The 23,033-nt window shown below is 43.3% G+C and overlaps 1 protein-coding gene across 4 annotated transcripts in view; it reads right to left on the bottom strand.

The window, feature by feature from the left end:
• The window catches only part of LOC116990944 (cadherin-18-like), a 794,245-nt gene that overhangs the window by 161,610 nt on the left and 609,602 nt on the right, over positions 1-23,033 (bottom strand). For all 4 annotated transcript variants that reach the window (XM_033049123.1, XM_033049131.1, XM_033049142.1 and 1 more), the window contains one exon: positions 14,835-14,954. In XM_033049123.1, the coding sequence (XP_032905014.1) occupies positions 14,835-14,954 (120 nt within the window). The remainder of the gene's footprint in view (positions 1-14,834; positions 14,955-23,033) is intronic.

Below are 23,033 nucleotides of genomic sequence, written 5' to 3'. Positions count from 1 at the left end.
AGTGGTTTATCAACGATGGTGCGACATTCACCATCGTGGGAGGGTAGACCACTTGGGGTGCTTGCTGAATTGGTGGCAAGATATTAATTCTATTCCCCTTGTATTTATTTTTTGGTATATAACTACCAAGAGTGATAGCTTCCTAACCAGGCGTGATTCATCCACCCCTTGTTAGTACAACCCTTAACCTTTATGTGATGGTAGGAACCATACTTATCTGTCTTCATTGTTGTTTTCTTCGGTTTCTGGTTCCTTGTTCTTGTAGGGACGATGTTTGTTGGGGGGTGGCACATTTTCCCCTGGGGCCTGCTCTGGGCCGTGGCCTAAAATGCTACAGGTTTGGCATGCAGGCCCCGAGCTTTCACCAGTACCATGAGGTAGACGCCCCTGGTGGACACGTAGAGGTACTGCTGTCTGGTTTAGTGTGGTGCTCATTCCAGACTCTGCCCTCTTGTGCCGAATAGTTTGAACACTTCGTCCAGTTTTTTAGGACTGGTTTGGTAAGTGCCAGGTAGCAGGATCTGTGCTTATGAGGTCGGCGTTCTCATAGTCCTGTTAATTTCATAGATTGAGGGCAGGTTTGAGAGTTCATTTCAGAAGTTATGAGGTATACCGTTGAACAGTAGGGTCAGGTGTTTTGCCATACTACCCTGCCCTTCTGGAATGAGCAGGTGGACATGATAGCCGACGTCAGGGTACCAAATGCATTTTTAAAATATTTAGGTTAAACGCGCTGCTCAATTTATCCCCCAATAATGGCGGGCACTTTGAGTAAATGCAATTTAGGGGAGGCGTGATAAAACCAACGCCTCATGGCTACCTGTCTTGGAGAGGTTTTTTGGAAAAGACAGGTAGTAAGCTGGCCATCAGTTGAGACTGAAAAGCCATCTCGCTAGTGGTGGAGCCACATAGCGGCCACACCCAGCAGCTCTTCCTGATCCTGTACCTCAAGCATACTCCCGATATTGTTCAGCCAGTGACCCCTCTTCATGACCAGCCCAGCCACTGGTCACCCCAAAGCTAACCACACTAAGGAGGAAGCGATGGGCAGTGCCTAGGCACTGTGGAGGGTATGCCTGAACCCTCCAGTGAGACTGCCCCTCACGTAGCGTGTCTCGCAGGAGCTCCTGCTCCAGGAGCCGCTCCAGCGGCTCAGGCGGCTGTCTCTCTCCCTGCGGGTGGAGAGACGTCCCCTCCGACAAGTCGGAAGCCACCGGCCGGATGCCTCTTCGGATGGCTAGACATCCAGCCCGCAGCTCAGGCACTAGCGGGACTGGCTTCGGCGCGGTGTGGGGATAGCGGAACGCCCGGTTAAATGTTCCTACCGCCTTCTTCTGGAGCTTTTGTGCCTTGTAGTAGCGAGAGCGCCCCTCAAGCAGCGCGTCTCGCAGGCACCTGCTCCGAGAGCCGCTCCAGCGGCTCAGGCGGCTCTCTCTCCCCCCGTGCGGGTGGAGAGACGTCCCGTCCCAAATCGGGAACACCTGCCGGTTGCCTCTTCGGGTGGCTATACATCCAGCCCGCTAGCGGGCTGGGCTCGGCACGGTGTCGGGGAATAGAGGAACACCGGGTCGCTCCTACCGCCTGTTGCTGCCCCCCTTCCCCCCGACGGGAAACGTTCCTTCTCGAACGGGGGACAGTTTTGTTCCAGAGCCTTTTTCTCTGCCTGTAAAACACAAGCAGAAAAAGGGGCTCCCCTGTAAAAGAAACCCGACCTCAGGATACTCACCTGACGGTCCGTTTCATCTGTTGCGGGAGTGCCTAGCTCCCGCTGCCGCTGTTGCACTGCTGGCGTAATGCCGCGCCTGCGCACTGAGCGGGTTCTTCATGTAGTCACTCACGTGACTCCGAAGTAAAATCCTAATAAAATACATTTATGTTTGTGGTTGTAACGTGACAAAATGTGGAAAGGTTCAAGGGGTATGAATACTTTTGCAAGCCACTGTAGTTACCAGAATTGCATGGAATACTCAAGATGCAACACGACCAAAGTTCTATAAAGCTGCATCATGATTTCCTGGCTTTTTTACTCAATGCCTCGATCAATGGTAAGCATACCATATGCCTTTTTACCACTCTATCTACTTGTATTGCTACTTTCAGAGAACCATGCACCAACCCCAATATCCCTCTGTACATCAATGTACAGCACATTTGGAAAGTGGTGAAATCATTGGACAAAGTCAGCATGGATTTACAAAAGGTAAATCATGTCTGACGAATCTTATAGAATTTTTCGAGGATGTAACTAGTAGCGTGGATAGGGGAGAACCAGTGGATGTGGTGTATCTGGACTTCCAGAAGGCTTTCGACAAGGTCCCACATAAGAGATTAGTTTACAAACTTAAAGCACACGGCATTGGGGGTTCAGTATTGATGTGGATAGAGAACTGGCTGGCAAACAGGAAGCAAAGAGTAGGAGTAAACGGGTCCTTTTCACAATGGCAGGCAGTGACTAGTGGGGTACCGCAAGGCTCAGTGCTGGGACCCCAGCTATTTACAATATATATTAATGATCTGGATGAGGGAATTGAAGGCAATATCTCCAAGTTTGCGGATGACACTAAGCTGGGGGGCAGTGTTAGCTGTGAGGAGGATACTAGGAGACTGCAAGGTGACTTGGATAGGCTGGGTGAGTGGGCAAATGTTTGGCAGATGAAGTATAATGTGGATAAATGTGAGGTTATCCATTTTGGTGGCAAAAACAGGAAAGCAGACTATTATCTAAATGGTGGCCGACTAGGAAAAGGGGAGATGCAGCGAGACCTGGGTGTCATGGTACACCAGTCATTGAAAGTGGGCATGCAGGTGCAGCAGGCAGTGAAGAAAGCGAATGGTATGTTAGCTTTCATAGCAAAATGATTTGAGTATAGGAGCAGGGAGGTTCTACTGCAGTTGTACAGGTCTTGGTGAGACCACACCTGGAGTATTGCGTACAGTTTTGGTCTCCAAATCTGAGGAAGGACATTATTGCCATAGAGGGAGTGCAGAGAAGGTTCACCAGACTGATTCCTGGGATGTCAGGACTGTCTTATGAAGGAAGACTGGATAGACTTGGTTTATACTCTCTAGAATTTAGGTGATTGAGAGGGGATCTTATAGAAACTTACAAAATTCTTAAGGGGTTGGACAGGCTAGATGCAGGAAGATTGCTCCCGATGTTGGGGAAGTCCAGGACAAGGGGTCACAGCTTAAGGATAAGGGGGAAATCCTTTAAAACCGAGATGAGAAGAACTTTTTTCACACAGAGAGTGGTGAATCTCTGGAACTCCCTGCCACAGAGGGTAGTCGAGGCCAGTTCATTGGCTATATTTAAGAGGGAGTTAGATGTGGCCCTTGTGGCTAAGGGGATCAGAGGGTATGGAGAGAAGGCATGTACGGGATACTGAGTTGGATGATCAGCCATGATCATATTGAATGGCGGTGCAGGCTCGAAGGGCCGAATGGCCTACTCCTGCACCTAATTTCTATGTTTCTATGTTTCTATGTTTCTTAAGGGTTTAGCTTTTAATTATATATTATCCTATTCATTTGACCTCTCAAAGTGCAATGTCTCATACTTGCTGAGATTAACCTTCAACTGGCATATCTCCACCATTTCTGAAGATGATCTATATCCCACTGTATACTTTGACATCCTTCTTCACAGTCAATGACCCCAGCAATCTTGGCATAATCTGCAAACTTACCAACTAACTCATCTACATTTATTTCCAAGTTATTTATATGTATCATAAACAAAAGAAGTAGCATAAGACCACAAGACGTATGAGCCGAATAGGCCATTCTGCCTATTGAGATTAATCCACCATTCGATCATGGCTGATCTATTTTTCCTTCTCAACCCATTCTACTGCATTCTCCATGTCCTTAGATGTCCGAAAATATTCAACATGTTGAAAATTCAGCGGCTAACCAGAACAAGGTACGACTCTTTGGGCGACTACTCATGATCATACAGGCTTCACACCGCGACTTGTCGCCAGGGTGTCGCCTGTACGGTCGTGAGCCTGTACGGTCGTGAGTAGTCTCCTCAGTCGCCCAAAGAGTCGTAGCATCTTTCTGGTCGCCGCTGGATTTTCAACATGTTGAAAATTTTTGGCGACCTGCAACGACCTATGACGGGTGCCGGCAGTCAGCGAAAAAGTCTAGTAAGTGGGACAGGCCCATTAAGGTGCTGAAACGAAAATCGGAGCAGAAATTTGTCACCATCAGATGAAGTGGATATTTTCAAATCCTTACGAACAATGTTGTGAGTAGGCCAAAAAATAATACAGATAAGTAAAACTGTAAAAAGACTGTCATCTAAAAATGTAATAGCTCCCTCATTAAATTACATCTTAGTCGAATGCATAGAAACATAGAAACATAGAAACATAGAAATTAGGTGCAGGAGTAGGCCATTCGGCCCTTCGAGCCTGCACCGCCATTCAATATGATCATGGCTGATCATCCAACTCAGTATCCTGTACCTGCCTTCTCTCCATACCCCCTGATCCCTTTAGCCACAAGGGCCACATCTAACTCCCTCTTAAATATAGCCAATGAACTGGCCTCGACTACCCTCTGTGGCAGGGAGTTCCAGAGATTCACCACTCTCTGTGTGAAAAAAGTTCTTCTCATCTCGGTTTTAAAGGATTTCCCCCTTATCCTTAAGCTGTGACCCCTTGTCCTGGACTTCCCCAACATCGGGAGCAATCTTCCTGCATCTAGCCTGTCCAACCCCTTAAGAATTTTGTAAGTTTCTATAAGATCCCCTCTCAATCTCCTAAATTCTAGAGAGTATAAACCAAGTCTATCCAGTCTTTCTTCATAAGACAGTCCTGACATCCCAGGAATCAGTCTGGTGAACCTTCTCTGCACTCCCTCTATGGCAATAATGTCCTTCCTCAGATTTGGAGACCAAAACTGTACGCAATACTCCAGGTGTGGTCTCACCAAGACCCTGTACAACTGCAGTAGAACCTCCCTGCTCCTATACTCAAATCCTTTTGCTATGAAAGCTAACATACCATTCGCTTTCTTCACTGCCTGCTGCACCTGCATGCCCACTTTCAATGACTGGTGTACCATGACACCCAGGTCTCGCTGCATCTCCCCTTTTCCTAGTCGGCCACCATTTAGATAATAGTCTGCTTTCCTGTTTTTGCCACCAAAATGGATAACCTCACATTTATCCACATTATACTGCATCTGCCAAACATTTGCCCACTCACCCAGCCTATCCAGTCACCTTGCAGTCTCCTAGCATCCTCCTCACAGCTAACACTGCCCCCCAGCTTAGTGTCATCCGCAAACTTGGAGATATTGCCTTCAATTCCCTCATCCAGATCATTAATATATATTGTAAATAGCTGGGGTCCCAGCACTGAGCCTTGCGGTACCCCACTAGTCACTGCCTGCCATTGTGAAAAGGACCCGTTTACTCCTACTCTTTGCTTCCTGTTTGCCAGCCAGTTCTCTATCCACATCAATACTGAACCCTCAATGCCGTGTGCTTTAAGTTTGTAAACTAATCTCTTATGTGGGACCTTGTCGAAAGCCTTCTGGAAGTCCAGATACACCACATCCACTGGTTCTCCCCTATCCACGCTACTAGTTACATCCTCGAAAAATTCTATAAGATTCGTCAGACATGATTTACCTTTTGTAAATCCATGCTGACTTTGTCCAATGATTTCACCACTTTCCAAATGTGCTGCTATCCCATCTTTAATAACTGACTCTAGTAGTTTCCCCACTACCGATGTTAGACTAACTGGTCTGTAATTCCCCGTTTTCTCTCTCGCTCCCTTCTTAAAAAGTGGGGTTACGTTTGCTACCCGCCAATCCTCAGGAACTACTCCAGAATCTAAAGAGTTTTGAAAGATTATTACTAATGCATCCACTATTTCTGGAGCTACTTCCTTAAGTACTCTGGGATGCAGCCTATCTGGCCCTGGGGATTTATCGGCCTTTAATCCATTCAATTTACCCAACACCACTTCCTGGCTAACCTGGATTTCACTCAATTCCTCCAACTCCTTTGACCCGCGGTCCCCTGCTATTTCCGGTGGATTATTTATGTCTTCCTTAGTGAAGACGGAACCAAAGTAGTTATTCAATTGGTCCGCCATATCCTTGTTCCCCATGATCAACTCACCCATTTCTGACTGCAAGGGACCTACATTTGTTTTAACTAATCGCTTTCTTTTCACATATCTATAAAAACTTTTGCAGTCAGTTTTTATGTTCCCTGCCAGTTTTCTTTCATAATCTATTTTTCCTTTCCTAATTAAGCCCTTTGTCCTCCTCTGCTGGTCTCTGAATTTCTCCCAGTCCTCCGGTATGCTGCTTTTTCTGGCTAATTTGTACGCATCATCCTTCGCTTTGATACTATCCCTGCATAGTTTGTGACTCTTAACCATAAGTTATTGTCTGTAGGGACCTGTCTTCAATGATGCACATTTAATTGTGGAGCAGTCCAAAGATATACATATGCACATGTGATAATTCAGGATTATTTTGTATCACTGAAGTTACAATGAAGTAAATCTTGAATATAATTTTCTGGATAGATATTTGGTTTGGGTTGGAAAATTAAGTATTGGCTCTGTGGAACAATCACTATAATTTATTGTTTATCCTTTGCTTTATTAAAGCTACAAACAGACACTTGCTTGTGGAGTGTGGGACCCAAGGAATAGACATGCAATCAACTGGTATTCCTCAAACTCGTTGGACAGAAATTAGTTTTTGATTATGATGCTAAATACATGTGGGAGATTTGATACGCAGCTATTAATTGTGTCCTAGCTCCTGGTTCTATTGTCTGGAATGGTTCCAAGCTGCTGATGGTCCACATCTGCTGGCCAGCACCCCTATTTGCATTTTGTATCACGAACTATAGATTAGATGTCCTTGTGTTGATTTCTTTCTGTACAACTGTGACCCTCAATGATCATTAGCAGAACCAGTGCTCACAAAATGACAATGACTCTGCCGATGGGCAACTGCCTGGTTTTTATTATTTCAGGTTGCTGTTAGCTGCACGGTGATTAACAATGAACCAAAATGAAAGAGATGAAGGACTCTGTGATAATTTTCCTCTATAAATTCTTCACTTGTTTTAAATGTTCCAGACCAATGCACATCTTTTAATTAAACCTCTGCCAGTCTCATGGAGGTGTTAATTAATATATAATACATGCATAGGATTAAAGTATGAATATTTTTTTTTAAAAAATTCTCACATTCGGGAGGAGAAATCCACTTAAATGTTACTGTTACCTGTGAATTAATTACTCCAATTTAAGGTCAAAGCTGTTAGTTTTCAATTGCCAAAATGGATTTAGAGTCAGATTCCTCCTTGCCTTTGATTTTACTTGTGACTGTGTATTCAGTGTATGTGTCTGAAGTTCAGCTGTTACAGCCCAAGATAATTTAATTCCCAGAACTCATTTTAAAGCCATTGGCTGACTTCCAATTTGATCTTAATGACATGCAGATATTTACTGGGTTTGGTTTCTGGGACATCCCACAGGGCTAACCTTGCAGGAGGTGCACACAAGACCACTATGCAGGGAATTACTTGGACCTTACCTTCCCAATTGCAAGTAGCCAAGTGGATAGATAAGGTTGCCCAGGTTACTTGCAACAGCTGGAATCTGACATTTATCTCCTTCTCCCCTGACATCACTCTGAAGAAGGGTCTCGACGCGAAACGTCACCAATTTATTCTCTTCAGAGATGCTGCTGAGTTACTCCAGCATTTTGTGTCTATCTTAGAGTTTTATTTATACCTGCTCTTCTGAACACTTACCCAAACCAAGTGCAATTCCCTCTGATACATGCATGTCAGGTCTGGGCAACGTCACTGGGGCCTGCAGGCAATCTTTACCAGATGGCTTAAATGGAAAAGTGAAGGAGTTTTACCTCAGGGAAATTAAGCAGCAAGAAAAATATTATATTTAATATTCTTTATAGTCTTGTTCTACCTTAACCCTGCCATTTTGTCTAATCATACAATTACTCTTCAACTTTATCTCTTTCTCATGTTAGCTGCCTATGCAATCATACTTTAGTGGAAGCACCCTCAGTTGTTTATGTTATCTCTGGAAATGCTGTTACTGAACCCTCTATAGAGTATCTCTGTATTAACTTAATACTGTTCCCACTTATATCTCTCTTTATAACCCCTACCCACACTCTGCCCTTACATTTAACTGCAGTTCTTTGTTTTTACATTCTGTCTTCGCATTACTGCTTTGTCTTGCCGTGACGTCCAACCACAGTACTGTTATGGGCCTGTCCCACTTAGGCGACTTTCTAGGCGACTGCAGGAGACTATGCAGTCGCCACATGGTCGCCGCATGTTTGCGGGAGGTTGTCGGGGAGTTGCCTTCATGGTCGCGAGGAGTTCCTGCATTCTGGGAACTAGTGGCGGCCTCATTATGGTCACCGTGAATATTTTAACATGTTGGAAGATTAGTGGCGACTAGAATGATGCCGCCATGGAGAGTAGCGAGAATTCTCAAGCCATAGGTGGGTCGCCAGGAGGTCCTAGTGGGATGCCAGGAGGTTGAAGGTTCTCGGACGTTCTCGTAGGCTGTAGCCAGTGTTGACCGGTGAATTTCTTTGGCTCATTGGGGAAAAAAAACGTAAGCGGTAGTGTTTAGAGCCAAGGATAACCGACCGGTAATGTTAAATGTCCACCAGGATTCACAGCCCTGTATCTCTGGCTTTTAAAAGTTGTCTCCACTCCTTCTCCCCTCTTCTCCCCCCTCTCCCCCCCTCTTTTAAAGGACTAAAGGGCCTGTCCCACGTATGTGTCCTTGGCACGCAAATTACGCGACCTAATGGTCGCCTTGAGCCGCGACGGTCCCGCGAAGGTCGCGCGCGATTTCATGCGTACGCATAGCCCATCTGGAGCTGGTGACGTCATTTGAAGATGGACACAAAACTGAAGAAACTTAGCGGGACCGGCAGTATCTCTGGAGAGAAGCAATGGGTAACGTTTCGTGTCGAGACTCTTCTTCAGTCTGAAAAGAAGGGTCTTAACTCGAAACGTCATTGATTCCTTCTCTCCAGAGATGCTGCCGGTCCCGCTGAGTTATTCCAGCATTTTGTGTCTATCTTCAATTTACTTGGCCCCGCTCTGGGAGTAGAAGTGGGGGCGGATTCGGACCGCAACAGCCGTGAGCCCCAGGCCAAGTTCGGCTATCGTTTGCCTGCTTCTGCTGCTGTTGGAAGTGAGACACCCCCCTCCCCCCAGAACACCCCCCCCCACACCCCTCCACCCCCACAATCCCCCGCCCACACACCCCCCTGACCCCACTCTCCCACACCACTCCCCCATGACTCACCCACCCCCACACCCCTCCCTCCACAATCCCCCCTGCTTCAACATCCCACACCCCCACAACCCCTCGCTCCCACACACACACCCCCTGCCCCCACACCCCTCCCTCCACAATCCCCCCTGCTTCAACATCCCACACCCCCACAACCCCTCGCTCCCACACACACACCCCTGCCCACACACCCCTCCCCCACAATCCCCCTGCAACACACCCTTCCCCGCCACAATCCCCCCGCCCACAAACACCCCCTCCCCTACACACACCCCACTCTCCCACACCCCCCCTCCCACATCTCTCCTCCCCCTCCCACACATCTCCTCCCCCTCCCACCCACATACACAGCTCCTCCCACCCCACACACCCCCACCACACACCCCACTTCTCTCCTCCCCTCCCACACATGAAGAGGAGGGGGAAGGAGTGCTCAGGGATGAGGGGAAATGAGCCACGCCTGCGCACTTAGGGGCTATGGGTATGTGGTGGAATATTGTGTTGGGGGAACGGGTTACGTTGGGGAAACCGGTGAATGGTGGAATATTGCGATGGGAAATGGGTTGCATTGGGGGACCAGGCCTCCCATGTGACCGGGAACCAACTTAGTCTAGTGGTTGACTGAAAATGGTTTGAATAGGAAAATTGTTATTTGAACAGATTTTTTATGACAAAATAGTATAGTGTTCCATTGCACATGGGTATGAACAACATTATATTACACACTTCCACGATGCATTTACTTATATATTTTGGCATCAAATAATTTTGTCACATTTATCAAAACACCAGAGCAGAAAGCATTGCACGCAGAAAAAAAATCTACTCATTGCCAAAACAGTTGCACTGCTGTTTATTCATGGACTGTATAACAACTTTAAGTAAGGATCAAATGCTTGATTAAACGTGACAATTCAAAAGCAGCTGTTTGCATTGCACCAATCTGCCAATAAAGTTGTTAACCAATATGTCACCTATTTGCTCCTCTTGCTGAATTCTCCCATTAATTGCTAACAGCGCGATAAATGTTAATGTCAGCCAATCAACCTTTCTTGTTCAGAAAGTTATCTCTTATAGTCATGAAGTCTCCTTTCTTCAAATTCATAACTATTAAGGGAAATGTTAAAGAAAATTCTACTTTACAATGTTAATTTTCAATTTTTTTCTTTCTTTTAATTTATTTTGCTCAATCCATTAAAAAAATGTATTTCTCTTTCCTTCCAGCCTTAATGTTGAATTTAACCACTGTGGTGCATGGTTTTAACAGATGTTGGTTGGTGCCTGGAATGCTCTGCCTTGGGATGATGGTTAAACTTGAGGCAGATTTGAGTGGTGTTTAATAAACTTTTGGATAAGCCTATGGATATATAGGAAATGAAAGAATATGGATTATCTGTAGGCAGATAAGAAATGGTCTTGGCAGCATGTTCAGCACAGACATTGTGGTCCAGAACGTCCGTTCTTATGCTGTACTGTTCGATGTTCATTCACTTCATTCTTGGGGTCTGAACTTATTTTCCTCTGAATTCGTCGGAATTGGATACCGAAATGATCCTGTTACATGTCCTGTTCACTGTGATGTCTGAGCTTCAGCATCTTTATCAGCATAACATTTGAAATTAAGGGTACAGGGTCAATTCTAGTGAATGGCAGGCACCATTGGATGCATACTCCTTTAAGGATTTGGTTCCTCAATTGCAATTATTAGCCTTATACTTGAGCAATACAGAAAAAATATGCTCAGCTGCTTCAGGCAATCCTGCTATTCAATAAACCTATGAATGATCTCCGACTTCAGTCCATATACCCTTCTTTACCCGGGAGAAGAAGAATCTGAAGAAGGTTCTCAACCCGAAACGTCACCTATCTATACTCTCCAAAGATGCTGCCTGATGGGCTGAGTTACTCCTGCACTTGGCGTCCTTTTGCGTCTTAACCAGCATCTGCAGTTCTTCATTTCTACCCTTCTTTACTCCATCACCTTTCACAAAACAATTATCTTAAATTTATAATTTGCAATAGATTCAAATCAACTAGTATCTGAAAATGAGAGTCTCAAGCATTTACAACAATTTATGTGTAGAAGTATTTCCTAAATTTTGTCCTGAACGACTGGCACAAAAGTTTGTATCATGCATCCTAATCTTCGACTCACCCAACCAACAGTTTAATACAGGAAACGTGTGCTTTCATACTTGTTTATTTGTATATTTCTATTTAGTTCAAATGAGACAAAGAAGTATTCCAATTATGATGAAGAGAATAAATATTCAACCTTAGAATGCATCTTTCTTTAAGTGTTATAGAATCATAGAGTTGTACAACACAGAAATGGACTTCGGCTCACCATATCCATGCCAACCATTTTGCCCATTTACGCCATTACCATCTGCCTGCATTAGATCTTTATCCTTCAATTCCTTGTCTATTCAAACACCTGTCTAAACGTCTCTTAGCCATAGTGATTTCCTCATAGCGTGTTTCAGATCGCAACCATTCTCTGTTTGTAAAAAAGTTCCCCTCAAATCCCCTCTCCTCACATTAACCTTTGATAGGGGAAAATGATACTGAGAATCTACACTATCTGTGCTTCCCTATGTCACACCTCAGCATCCTTAGCTCCAGGAAAAAACAGTGCAGCCTATCTAATCTTTCCTCATAACTGAAATCCTCCAATCTGAGCAACCGCCTGATGGGAGAGATTTTTTTTAAATCACACATCTTGTCACGGGCAATGAAATTGACAGCTTCGTTTGCACAGAGGATATTTAAGCAACACTAATGTATGTCATGACTTATGATAATGGTTTTATTCCTCTAAAAAGGCCTTTCAATGATATCTGAGAATCATCCAAATATATCACCTGGTTAATGTCCTTTAATGCCCATTGAAAAATAAAAAAAATGTAGAATTCAGCAGATCCATTAATTTAACAATGTATGAGCAGAAAATAAAGAGTTCATATTACGATGACCGCCTCATGTTCTGTCAGTAGATAACATCACATTCATCATGTCCTATAGAGCCAATTGTGAATCCCTGAGCAGGTAATTAATTAGTTATTTTCCTGTTGGATGTTGGAGAGCTGCAGTGGCAGTTGTCTGTATGTATAGGAGATGGAGAAGAGACAACTGAATGCAGCATTTTACAATTGTAAATGTACTTCTTACTTTCAGCACAGGTCTTCAATTGAAGGACAGCAACTACAACCAAATCTGGTTCACTATAGAAATTGACTCGTGAGAACTGTCAATAGTCCAAGCGATTAAGTGATCGGAAAGCAACAAGGTTCAGTAAAATAAAAAAACAAAAGTACATAAAACTGAAACAAAAGAACAGGTCGATTATACTATGGCCAAACAATAGGAAGATAGTGTGCTGTAGAAACTCAGCGGGTCAGGCAGCATCTCAGGACCATGGATAGGCAAAGCTTTGGTTCAAGATCATTCTTGAGACTGAAATTCATGACCCAAAACATCATTTATCAATGTTCTCCTGAGATGCTGCCTGACCTGATGAGCTACTCCAGCACACTGTGTCTTCGTTTGGAAACATGGATCTGCAGTTTGTTGTTTATTCCTAATAATAGGAAATTACAATGCATAATTGACCATGAGGCTAGGTATTTCCAAGTAATAAGTTTGGGGAAAATACGTAGCACAATGGATGGAATTGATATGTTGATAAAGTTTGGCAGATAATGCTTTTGTAGAAATTAAAACATTTGCAGGGAAATCGTGTTTTTGAAGCATTCATGTAAAAGTGCATACTGGCATCGAATGTTTGATGCTCATCTCACTGAAATTCCAAATGAAATCCCACAAATGTATAATGGTCATTTAGACCACCATCAGTTGCAATAGTCAAAGTCCAGATTACCACATAGAGGCCAATTTTCATGCTTTTGTGAACTTCGAAGGTTCACAATGGGACCAAAATACCAGTGGATGGAAACATGCTGATAAACCACATGAGCTGCCTTCATTTAGTGGATGGATTTCAAATAAAATAGTTTCAAACACAGGTTTCAAACTCACAAATCACTTCCCATTTGGTTAACCAGGCACAATTAGAATTATTTATCATCAGTTCAATGCTTTATCGGGTTATCCCTAGTTTTACTCTTAATAATTATAATAATATTAATTATCATCATAATCATCTTTTTGAGAATGATTTACTTCCATTTCAGTTTTACAATTTTCAGATAGCTAAATGTTAAAAGATGTGAGGCCATTCTTTTCATTGATCAGTATACATTGTGGTACATTTGGGCGATAATTTTTGCTTTAGACGTTAAGGCTTTCATATTTAGGAGTATAGAGTGCTTCAGTTGTAGCACCTTCACGCCCGAGGCAGAATGTTATGAGTTTGGATCATACTCTGGATTTTAATTACAAAGTTGAGTGGACACTCCAATGTAGTAGTAATGAAGTGGCGCACTAACAGATGTGCCAACTTTCCGAAAAGATTTTCACTCAAGGCCCGGTTTACCAGCTGCGATAGACATCGAGACAACATTGTTTTTATTTCCAAATTTTCCATAGTGAATTTCAGTTCAATAAAATTATAATGTCATACAGCATGGAAACAGGCCATTTGGCCCAACTTCCCCACGCTGACCAAGATGCCACACCTACACTAGTCCCACCTCCCTGCATTTCAGGTACATTTCGGGTACATTTGCCCACATTCCTCTAAACCTTTCCTATCCATGTACCAGATCAAAAGTATTTTAAATGTTGTTATAGTATCTGCCTGAGCTACCTCCTCTGGCAGTTGTTCCATATACCCACCATCCTATGTGTGGCTCCTATTCAATTGGGTACAAGGTATTGTGCATTCACTCTATCTATTTCCCTCATGATCTTATACACGTGTATAAGATCACCGTACTCGTCCAGAAACATAAACTTCTCAGGTAATATTATTTCAGACAATGACATAAGCATAAAGCATTCACAAAGCAGAGGTTATTCTGTGAAAAGTGAGCTTTGCAACTGTTGCAGGCAAACTGAAAATCATCTTCAATCTGCAACACTAAATAAGTGTGAATCTAGGTTCACATATTTTCATACAGCACAGAAAAAAACTTGAATTAGCCCCCCTCAGTAATGCTAAAACTGCTGTACTGTAACGATCACAGATTCATTCTGATTCTGAATTTGTCTCCAGTGTCAATGGAACCAAGCAGGATGGGTGCCAAGTCGAATGGATAACTATTACTAAACAGAGGTGTTTGATTTATTGACCAAGGAGGAATTTCTAAGTCTAAGTATCATTTTCCATGGAATAACAATGTCAAATTTCATTGTGAATTTCTCATCTTCAGCTCTGATAAAATAGAAATAATGCAAATCAAAATATGCAATGTCTGAATATCTCAGCAGAAATATTCTGATTCCTTCAACATTGCCCATTACATTTACAAAAATAGGAACATTGATCTACAGTACACTGTTCAAAAGCACTGCTCAAGAGAGAAAAAAGGATTTGAACTCTACCTGTTTTGGGATCCACAGAAAAGTATGGTTGTCCCTGCAGGATACTGTACACCACTCTTGCACTGTTCCCATATGTAGGGTCATCAGCGTCTGTAGCTGTTATCTGAAGTACTGAAGTACCTGCACACAGAAACAGGGAAAAAGGTTTGATGGAAACTGTGCTTAACATTTCTCAATACCGTTTGGGATTTAAGAATTACTATAGTTTTGGACATATGCATCTACTACTGTATTACAACAGATATCAGTTTTATGCACCATTTTGATTGCAAGGAAAATAATGTCAGTAAACTTTACTCCATTACATTATCAACACTTGCCCATTGAGAACCAAATATTGTAAATCCTCTTTTTTAATGAGCTCAGTACTCCATAAATTAAATGGGAGGATTAAGTCTCAAGACTTGGCGGCACGGCGATGCTGCGGTAGAGTTGCTGCTTTACGGAGCCAGAAACATGGGTTTGATCCTGACTACAGGTGCTTGTCAGTATGGAGTTTGTACATTCTTCCCCTGACCTGCGTGGGTTTTCCCCGGGAGCTCTGGTTTCCTCCCACACTCCAAGACATACATGTTCGTAGATCAATTGGCTTGGTATAATTGTAATAGTGTGTGTTGGATAGTGTTAATGTGTGGAGGTCAGAGAGGACTCGGTAGGTCAAAGGGCCTGTTTCCACCCTGAAACATGAAACAAAATTTTATGAGTAATACTAGACAAAGTGGGACTCGTTGGGTCCCATGTTCACATGGGAGGGCTGGTCCCCGAATGCAATATTCCACCTCTCCACCAATTCTAATATTGGTGGCCAGTGGTGGTGGGGGGGGGGGGGGGGGGGGCTTTCTGGAGCGCTAGTACAGGTGTTGTGGGCTGAAGGGATTGGTTTCTGGAGGGCTAGTATGGACATTGTAGGCCAAATGGATTCTTGGGGTGGCAGCTCAGTCACTCAAGCCTGATGTGCTGGCAGCTCACTCACGGCTATTCCTTGAAATTCCATTTCAAGCAGGGTGCAAGGCCATCAAATTCAAGTGCAGTTTCATACCACTTCAAACAGGGTGCAAGGCCACCAAATTCAAGTGCAATGTCATATCCCTTCATGCAGGGTGCAAGTCCAACAAATTCAAGTGCAGTTTCCTACCAGTTCAAGCAGGGTGCAAAGCCACCAAACTCAAGTGCAGTATCATGCCACTTCAAGTAGGGTGCAAGGCAACCAAATTCAAGTGCAGTTTCGTACCATTTCAAGCAGGGTGCAAGTCCACCAAATTCAAGTGCAGTTTCATACCACTTCACGCAGGGTGCAAGTCCAGCAAACTCAAGTGCAGTTTCATACCACTTCAAGCAGGGTGCAAGGCCACCAAATTGAAGTACATTTTCCTACCAATTCAAGCAGGGTGCAAGGCCACCAAACTCAAGTGGAGTTTCATGCCACTTCAAGCGGGGAGCAAGGCCACCAAATTCAAGTGCAGTTTCATGCCGCCAAGCAGGGTGCAAGGCCACCAAATTCAAGTGCCGTTTCATGCCATTTCAAGCAGGGTGCAAGGCAACAAAATTCAAGTGCAGTTTCATGCCATTTCAAGCAGGGTGCAAGGCCACCAAATTCAAGTGCAGTTTCAAACCACTTCAAGCAGGGTGCAAGACAACCTAATTCAAGTGCAGTTTCCTACCGCTTCAAGCAAGGTGCAAGGCCACCAAATTCAAGTGCAGTTTCATACCACTTCAAGCAGGGTGCAAGGGCACCAAATTCAAGTGCAGTTTCATACCACTTCATGCCCGGTGCAATTCCACCAAATTTAAGTGCTGTTTCATACCGCTTCACACAGGGTGCAAGTCCAGCGAACTCAAGTGCAGTTTCATGCCACTTCAAGCAGGGTGTAAGGCCACCAAATTCAAGTGCAGTTTCATGCCACCAAGCAGGGTGCAAGGCCACCAAATTCAAGTGCAGTTGTCTGAAGAAGAGTTTCGGCCCGAAACGTTGCCTATTTCCTTCGCTCCATGCTGCTGCACCCGCTGAGTTTCTCCAGCATTTTTGTGTACCACCAAATTCAAGTGCAGTTGCATGCCATTTCAAGCAGGGTGCAAGGCCAACAAATTCAAGTGCAGTTTCAAATCACTTCAAGCAGGGTGCAAGACAACCTAATTCAAGTGCAGTTTCATACCATTTCAAGCTGGGTGCAAGGCCACCAAATTCAAGTGCAAGTGATTGACAGGAGAGAGATTCTCAACATTTTTTAAACACTAATAACACTTTTATTTTTCATTGATGGGAAGAATCCTCTGCACCTGATGAGCAGAGGGGGACTGAGTAAGATGGCCAAAAATCACAGCCTAAGTGGTAGCATTTTTTCTAAAATCAATATACAATGCAAACAGGAAGTTGTCAAGTAACCTCCACCAACCGCTATTTGCAGTGCTTCACTTCAAACCAACCACCACTAAAAGCCATTTGCAGTGCTTCACTTCAAACCAACCACCACCAACAGCCATTTGCAGTGCTTCAGTACAAACCAACCACCACCAACAGCCATTGGCAATGCTTCAGTACAAACCAACCACCACCAACAGCCATTTGCAGTGCTTCACTTCTAACCAACCACCACCAACAGCCATTTGCAGTGCTTCACTTCAAACCAACCACATTTTCATTTTCAAACCACATTAAGGGCACTCAAGCTCAGTAAAACCACACTCACAGTTTAGCAGACATGTGTTCAGTGTTATTCACAGCTCAGACTGAGAGACGTGAGCCTCTCGCTTCCCCCATCTTGCAGAGACTAACTGAGGCACTCAACACTTCCGGTTTTATAGTCCCTCCGGAAGGGGCGTGGCCTTCAGGAGAGAGAATCTCAACATTTTTTTAAACACTAATAACTCTTTTATTTTTCATCGCTGGGAAAAATCCTCTTGTCCTGCACAGCGGAGGAGGACTGAGTAAGATGACTAAAAATCACAGCCATAAGTGGCAGCGTTTTAAAAAAAATAAATATACAGAACAACAGGAAGTGGTCAAGATCAGACTTTTAATAATAATAATAATAATGGATGGGATTTATATAGCGCCTTTCTAATACTCAAGGCGCTTTACATCGGATTATTCATTCACTCCTCAGTCACACTCGATGGTGGTGAGCTACTTCTGTAGCCACAGCTGCCCTGGGGCAGACTGACGGAAGCGTGGCTGCCATTCTGCGCCTACGGCCCCTCCGACCACCACCAATCACTCACACACATTCACACACATTCACACACAGGCAAAGGTGGGTGAAGTGTCTTGCCCAAGGACACAACGACAGTATGCACTCCAAGCGGGATTCGAACCGGCCACCTTCCGGTCGCCAGCCGAACACTTAGCCCATTGTGCCATCTGTCGTCCCATTTTAGTAATATAGATGTAAGTTGGTAAGGAAATAAGAACATATGTAAGTGGAAATCAGTACAGGTTATATGGCCATTTGAGCATGCTTCTTTATTCAATCATGTCATAGTTTATCATGGAAGTTCAATTTCCTGCATGATCAACTTATCTTGATTTCCTTTTTAATGTGATATTAATCATTCTCAAGAGGACATAAAAATCCCTGATTTATGAAACTTTGTTCAAATCTACCACAATAGTCTGTAAATAAATTCGATTTAGTCTTACTCCTCTTATCACAGGTCCTGAAAAAGATCACAAAGCTAATGTAAGGAACAAAGTGTAACATTTGATTATACTAAATCAGCTGAGAGATTAGAAGGCTGAAATTCAAGTTAAGTGGAAGCCCAGTTCAGAGCTCTGTCAGAATTTCCTGCGGATTTGAACAGACACAATATGCCACAACAGACGGACGTGTGCCACATATTTCTATGTCCTGGAAATATTTATCACAAAGCATACCAGCATTTCCCAAACACTGAAGGTGTTTGAGGATATAATCATCAGTAGTCATGATCTGATGCTGAGATATAGTTATTTGAGATTCCTTGGTCAGTTTGTTTCATTCCATTGAGGCTTGATACTTCCAGTTGCACAGGACTCCATGCCAGATCCACGGGGAGCAATCCCATCACTCCCATCACTCCCAATCCCTCTCTCATTAGTTCACATCTTCAAAAAAGTCTACATCTCAGAGTCTAATTGTACACTTACATTACAGGCTTCAATAATAGAATATTAGACCTAAACAATAAAGCTTTTACAAGTCTTTATATGACAAACATTTGTTAATTCCTCTACTAATGAGACGTGAAACGTTTGAAAAGTTTAGATTAGGTTTTATTGCTACCACTGAGAAAACCAATTAATAATGACAGTTTGGACCTTTCACAGTAACAAACATAAATGAAAGGTTGTTTGTATAAATTAATCACAACAATAAAACTGCCTTGCATCTAATTACTGACATAGATACCTTGTATGTTTCCCATCAATAATCAAAGTATAAATTGAAAAACTGTCAGAACCTCCTAAGAATGTTAGAATGTAAAAAAAGAGGCTGAATCGGACTGGGCCATTGTGATGCTCCACCATTCTACAGCATCACAACTAATCTTTTACTTCAGCGCCACTCTTCTGCACTTATGTGATGACCCTCGATTCCATTTATATCTAAAATCTATCAATTTATATTTATAGACCACTGGGATCTCTTGCGGGGTAGGGGTGACCTGTACAAAAGGGACGGGTTACACCTTAACTGGAGCGGGACCAACATTCTGGCAGGCAGGTTTGCTAGGGGTACACATGTGGGTTTAAACTAAATAGTGGTGGGGAGGGATTGACAAATCGGGAGTATAAAGATGAAGGGGAAGTGACTACAGGAAAAATTACAAAAGATTTTCGAATTAATAGTAAGGAAAGCTCGAGAATGGACAACAGAGTAAGGTCAGGGCCAATTGCGAGCGGTGCGAGGGGGGAAGTGAATACGGAGGTCAAAGTGCTGTATATGAATGCGTGAAGTATAAGGAATAAAGTGGACGAGCTTGAGGCTCAGTTAGAAACTAGCAAGTATACATCTGGAAGAGATGAGATTCCTCTTAGCAGATAAAGCAAACCAATTCCAAAAGACGTGGTCTACGTTTATGGACCTATTACAAGCATGAGGTGCAATAGTAATTTTAAAAAAAAAATATAAATAAATAAATGGTATCAGGACCTGGCATTGGGAGATAAAACAACAAAAACAGACTTGGTTGGCAGTCTTTCTGCGGAGTTTAATGTTATAATAGAGCGATTGTCCTTACTTTCTTTTTCTTTCTTTTCTAGGGTCTACTTTCTTACTTTACTTCCTTCTCTAACTTCTTTTCTAAGGGGCTTTCTTTTCCCAACACTCTTCTGCACTTCACAACTCTTGCGCACCTTCTTTACTTTCCTTACTTCTATCTTTTTCTTAAAGCTTTAAAAAAAAAAAAAAAAAAATGAAGCGGTACAAAAAATGTATTAAGATATATGTGTTGTGTGTTATTGTAATTTACCGTACTTCTAATAAAAAAAAAAAAAAAAAAAAAAAAAAAAAAAAAAAAAAAAAAAGAAACTAGCAAGTATGATGTTGTGGGAATTACTGAGACATGGCTGCAAGAGGGCCAGGGCTGGGAACTGAATATTCAAGGGTATACCTCTCCTATCGAAAAGACAGACAGGTGGGCAGAGGGGGTGGGGTTGCCCTGTTGGTGAGGAATGAAATTCAGTCCCTTGCAAGGGGTGACATTGAAACAGGAGATGTGGAGTCAGTATGGATAGAACTAAGGAATGGTAAAGGTAAAAAGACACTAATGGGACTATTCTACAAGCCCCCAAACAGTAGCCTGGACATAGGGTGCAAGTTGAGTCAGTAGTTAAAATTGGCATGTAGCAAAAGTAATGCTGTGGTTGTTATGGGAGATTTCAACATGCAGCTAGACTGGGAAAATCAGGTTAGTATTGGACCATAAGAAAGGGACTTTGAAGAGTGCCTTCGTAATGGATTTTTAGAACAGCTTTTTTTGGAGCCTACTAGGGGGAAGACAATTCTAGATATGGTGTTATGTAATGAACCGGTTTGATAAAGGACCTCGAAGTTAATGAGCCATTAGAAGGCAGTGACCATAACATGGTCAGGTTTAATCTCTAATTGGAGAGGGAGAAGGGTAGATCGGAGGTGTCAGTGAGAGTATAGGAGCAGGGAGGTGCTACTGCAGTTGTACAGGGTCTAGGTGAGACCACACCTGGAGTATTACATACAGTTTTGGCCTCCTAATCTGAGGAAATACATTCTTGCCATAGAAGGAGTACAGAGAAGGTTCACCAGACTGATTCCTGGGATGGCAGGACTTTCATACGAAGAAAGACTGGATAGACTCAGCTTGTACTCACTAGAATTTAGAAGATTGAGGGGGGATCTTATAGAAACTTACAAAATTCTTAAGGGGTTGGACAGGCTAGATGCAGGAAGATTGTTCCAGATGTTGGGAAAGTCCAGAACAAGGTGTCACAGTTTAAGGATAAAGGGGAAGTCTTTTAGGTCCGAGATGAGAAAAACATTTTTCACACAGAGAGTGGTGAATCTCTGGAATTCTCTGCCACAGAAGGTAGTTGAGCCCAGTTCATTGGCTATATTTAAGAGGGAGTTAGATGTGGCCCTTGTGGCTAAAGGGGTCAGGGGGTATGGAGAGAAGGCTGGTACAGGATACTGAGTTGGATGATCAGCCATGATCATATTGAATGGCGGTGCAGGCTCGATGGGCCGAATGGCCTACTCCTGCACCTGTTTTCTATGTTTCTATGTTGCAGTTGAATAAAGGGGACTATGGGGCCATTAAGGAAGAGCTGGCCAAAATTGACTGGAAAGATACACTAGCAGGGATGACAGTGGAACAAAAATGGCAGGTATTTCTAGGAATAATACAGAAGGTGCAGGATCAGTTCATTCCTAGGAGGATGAAAGATTCCAAGGGGAGAACGGGACGACCATGGCTGACAAGGGACGTCAGGGACAGTATAAAAATTAAAGCGAAGTACAATGTAGCAAAGATGAGCGGGAAGCAAGAGGATTGAGTAATGTTTAAAGAACAACAGAAGATAACCAAAAAGGCAATTCGGGAAGAAAAGGTGAGGTTCGAAGGTAAGCTAGCCAAGAATATAAAGCAGGATAGTGGAAGCTTCTTTAGGTATGTGAAGAGGAAAAAAATAGTTAAGACCAAAGTTGGACCCTTGAAGACTGAAAAAGGTGAATTTATTATGGGGAACAAAGAAATGGCAGATGAGTTGAACAGGTACTTTGGATCTGTCTTCACTAAGGAGGAAACAAACAATCTTTCTGATATAGTAGTGACCAGAGGATCTGGGGTGACGGAGGAATTGAAGGAAATCCACATTAGTCAGGAAATGGTGTTGGATAGACAGATGGGACTGAAGGCTGATAAATCACCAGGGCCTGATGGTCTGCACCCCAGGGTACTTAAGGAAGTGGCTCTAGAAATCGTGGCTGCATTGGTGATAATTTTCTAATGTTCTATAGGCTCAGAATCAGTTCCTGTGGATTGGAGGGTGGCTAATGTTATCCCACTTTTTAAGAAAGGCGGGAGAGAGAAAACAGGGAATTATAGACCAGTTAGTCTGACATCTGTGGTGGGGAAGGTGCTGCAGTCAATTATAAAAGATGAGATAGCCGAACATTTGGATAGCAGTAACAGGATCAGTCCGAGTCAGCATGGATTTACGAGGGGGAAATCATGCTTGACTAATCTTCTGGAATTTTTTGAAGATGTAACTAGGAAAATGGACAAGGGAGTGCCAGTGGATGTAGTGTACCTAGACTTTCAGAAAGCATTTGATAAGGTCCCACATAAGAGATTAGTGGGTAAAATTAGGGCACATGGTATTGGGGGTAGAGTGCTGACATGGATAGAGAAGTGGTTGGCAGACAGGAAACAAAGAGTAAGGATTAACGGGTCCCTTTCGGAATGGCAGGCAGTGACTAGTGGGGTACCGCAAGACTCGGTGCTGGGACCGCAGCTATTTACAATATACATCAATGATTTGGATGAAGGGATTCAAAGTAACATTAGCAAATTTGCAGATGACACAAAGCTGGGTGGCAGTGTGAACTGTGAGGACAATGCTATGATAATGCAGGGTGACTTGGACAGGTTGGGGTAGTGGGCAGATGCATGGCAGATGAAGTTTAATGCAGATAAATGTGAGGTGAGGGGGAGTCCAGAACCAGGGGCCAGTTTAAGAATAAGGAG

Source organism: Amblyraja radiata, chromosome 2, assembly GCF_010909765.2.
Source record: "Amblyraja radiata isolate CabotCenter1 chromosome 2, sAmbRad1.1.pri, whole genome shotgun sequence".
Taxonomy (NCBI): domain Eukaryota; kingdom Metazoa; phylum Chordata; class Chondrichthyes; order Rajiformes; family Rajidae; genus Amblyraja; species Amblyraja radiata.
This window is presented reverse-complemented; position numbering and strand designations above follow the sequence as displayed.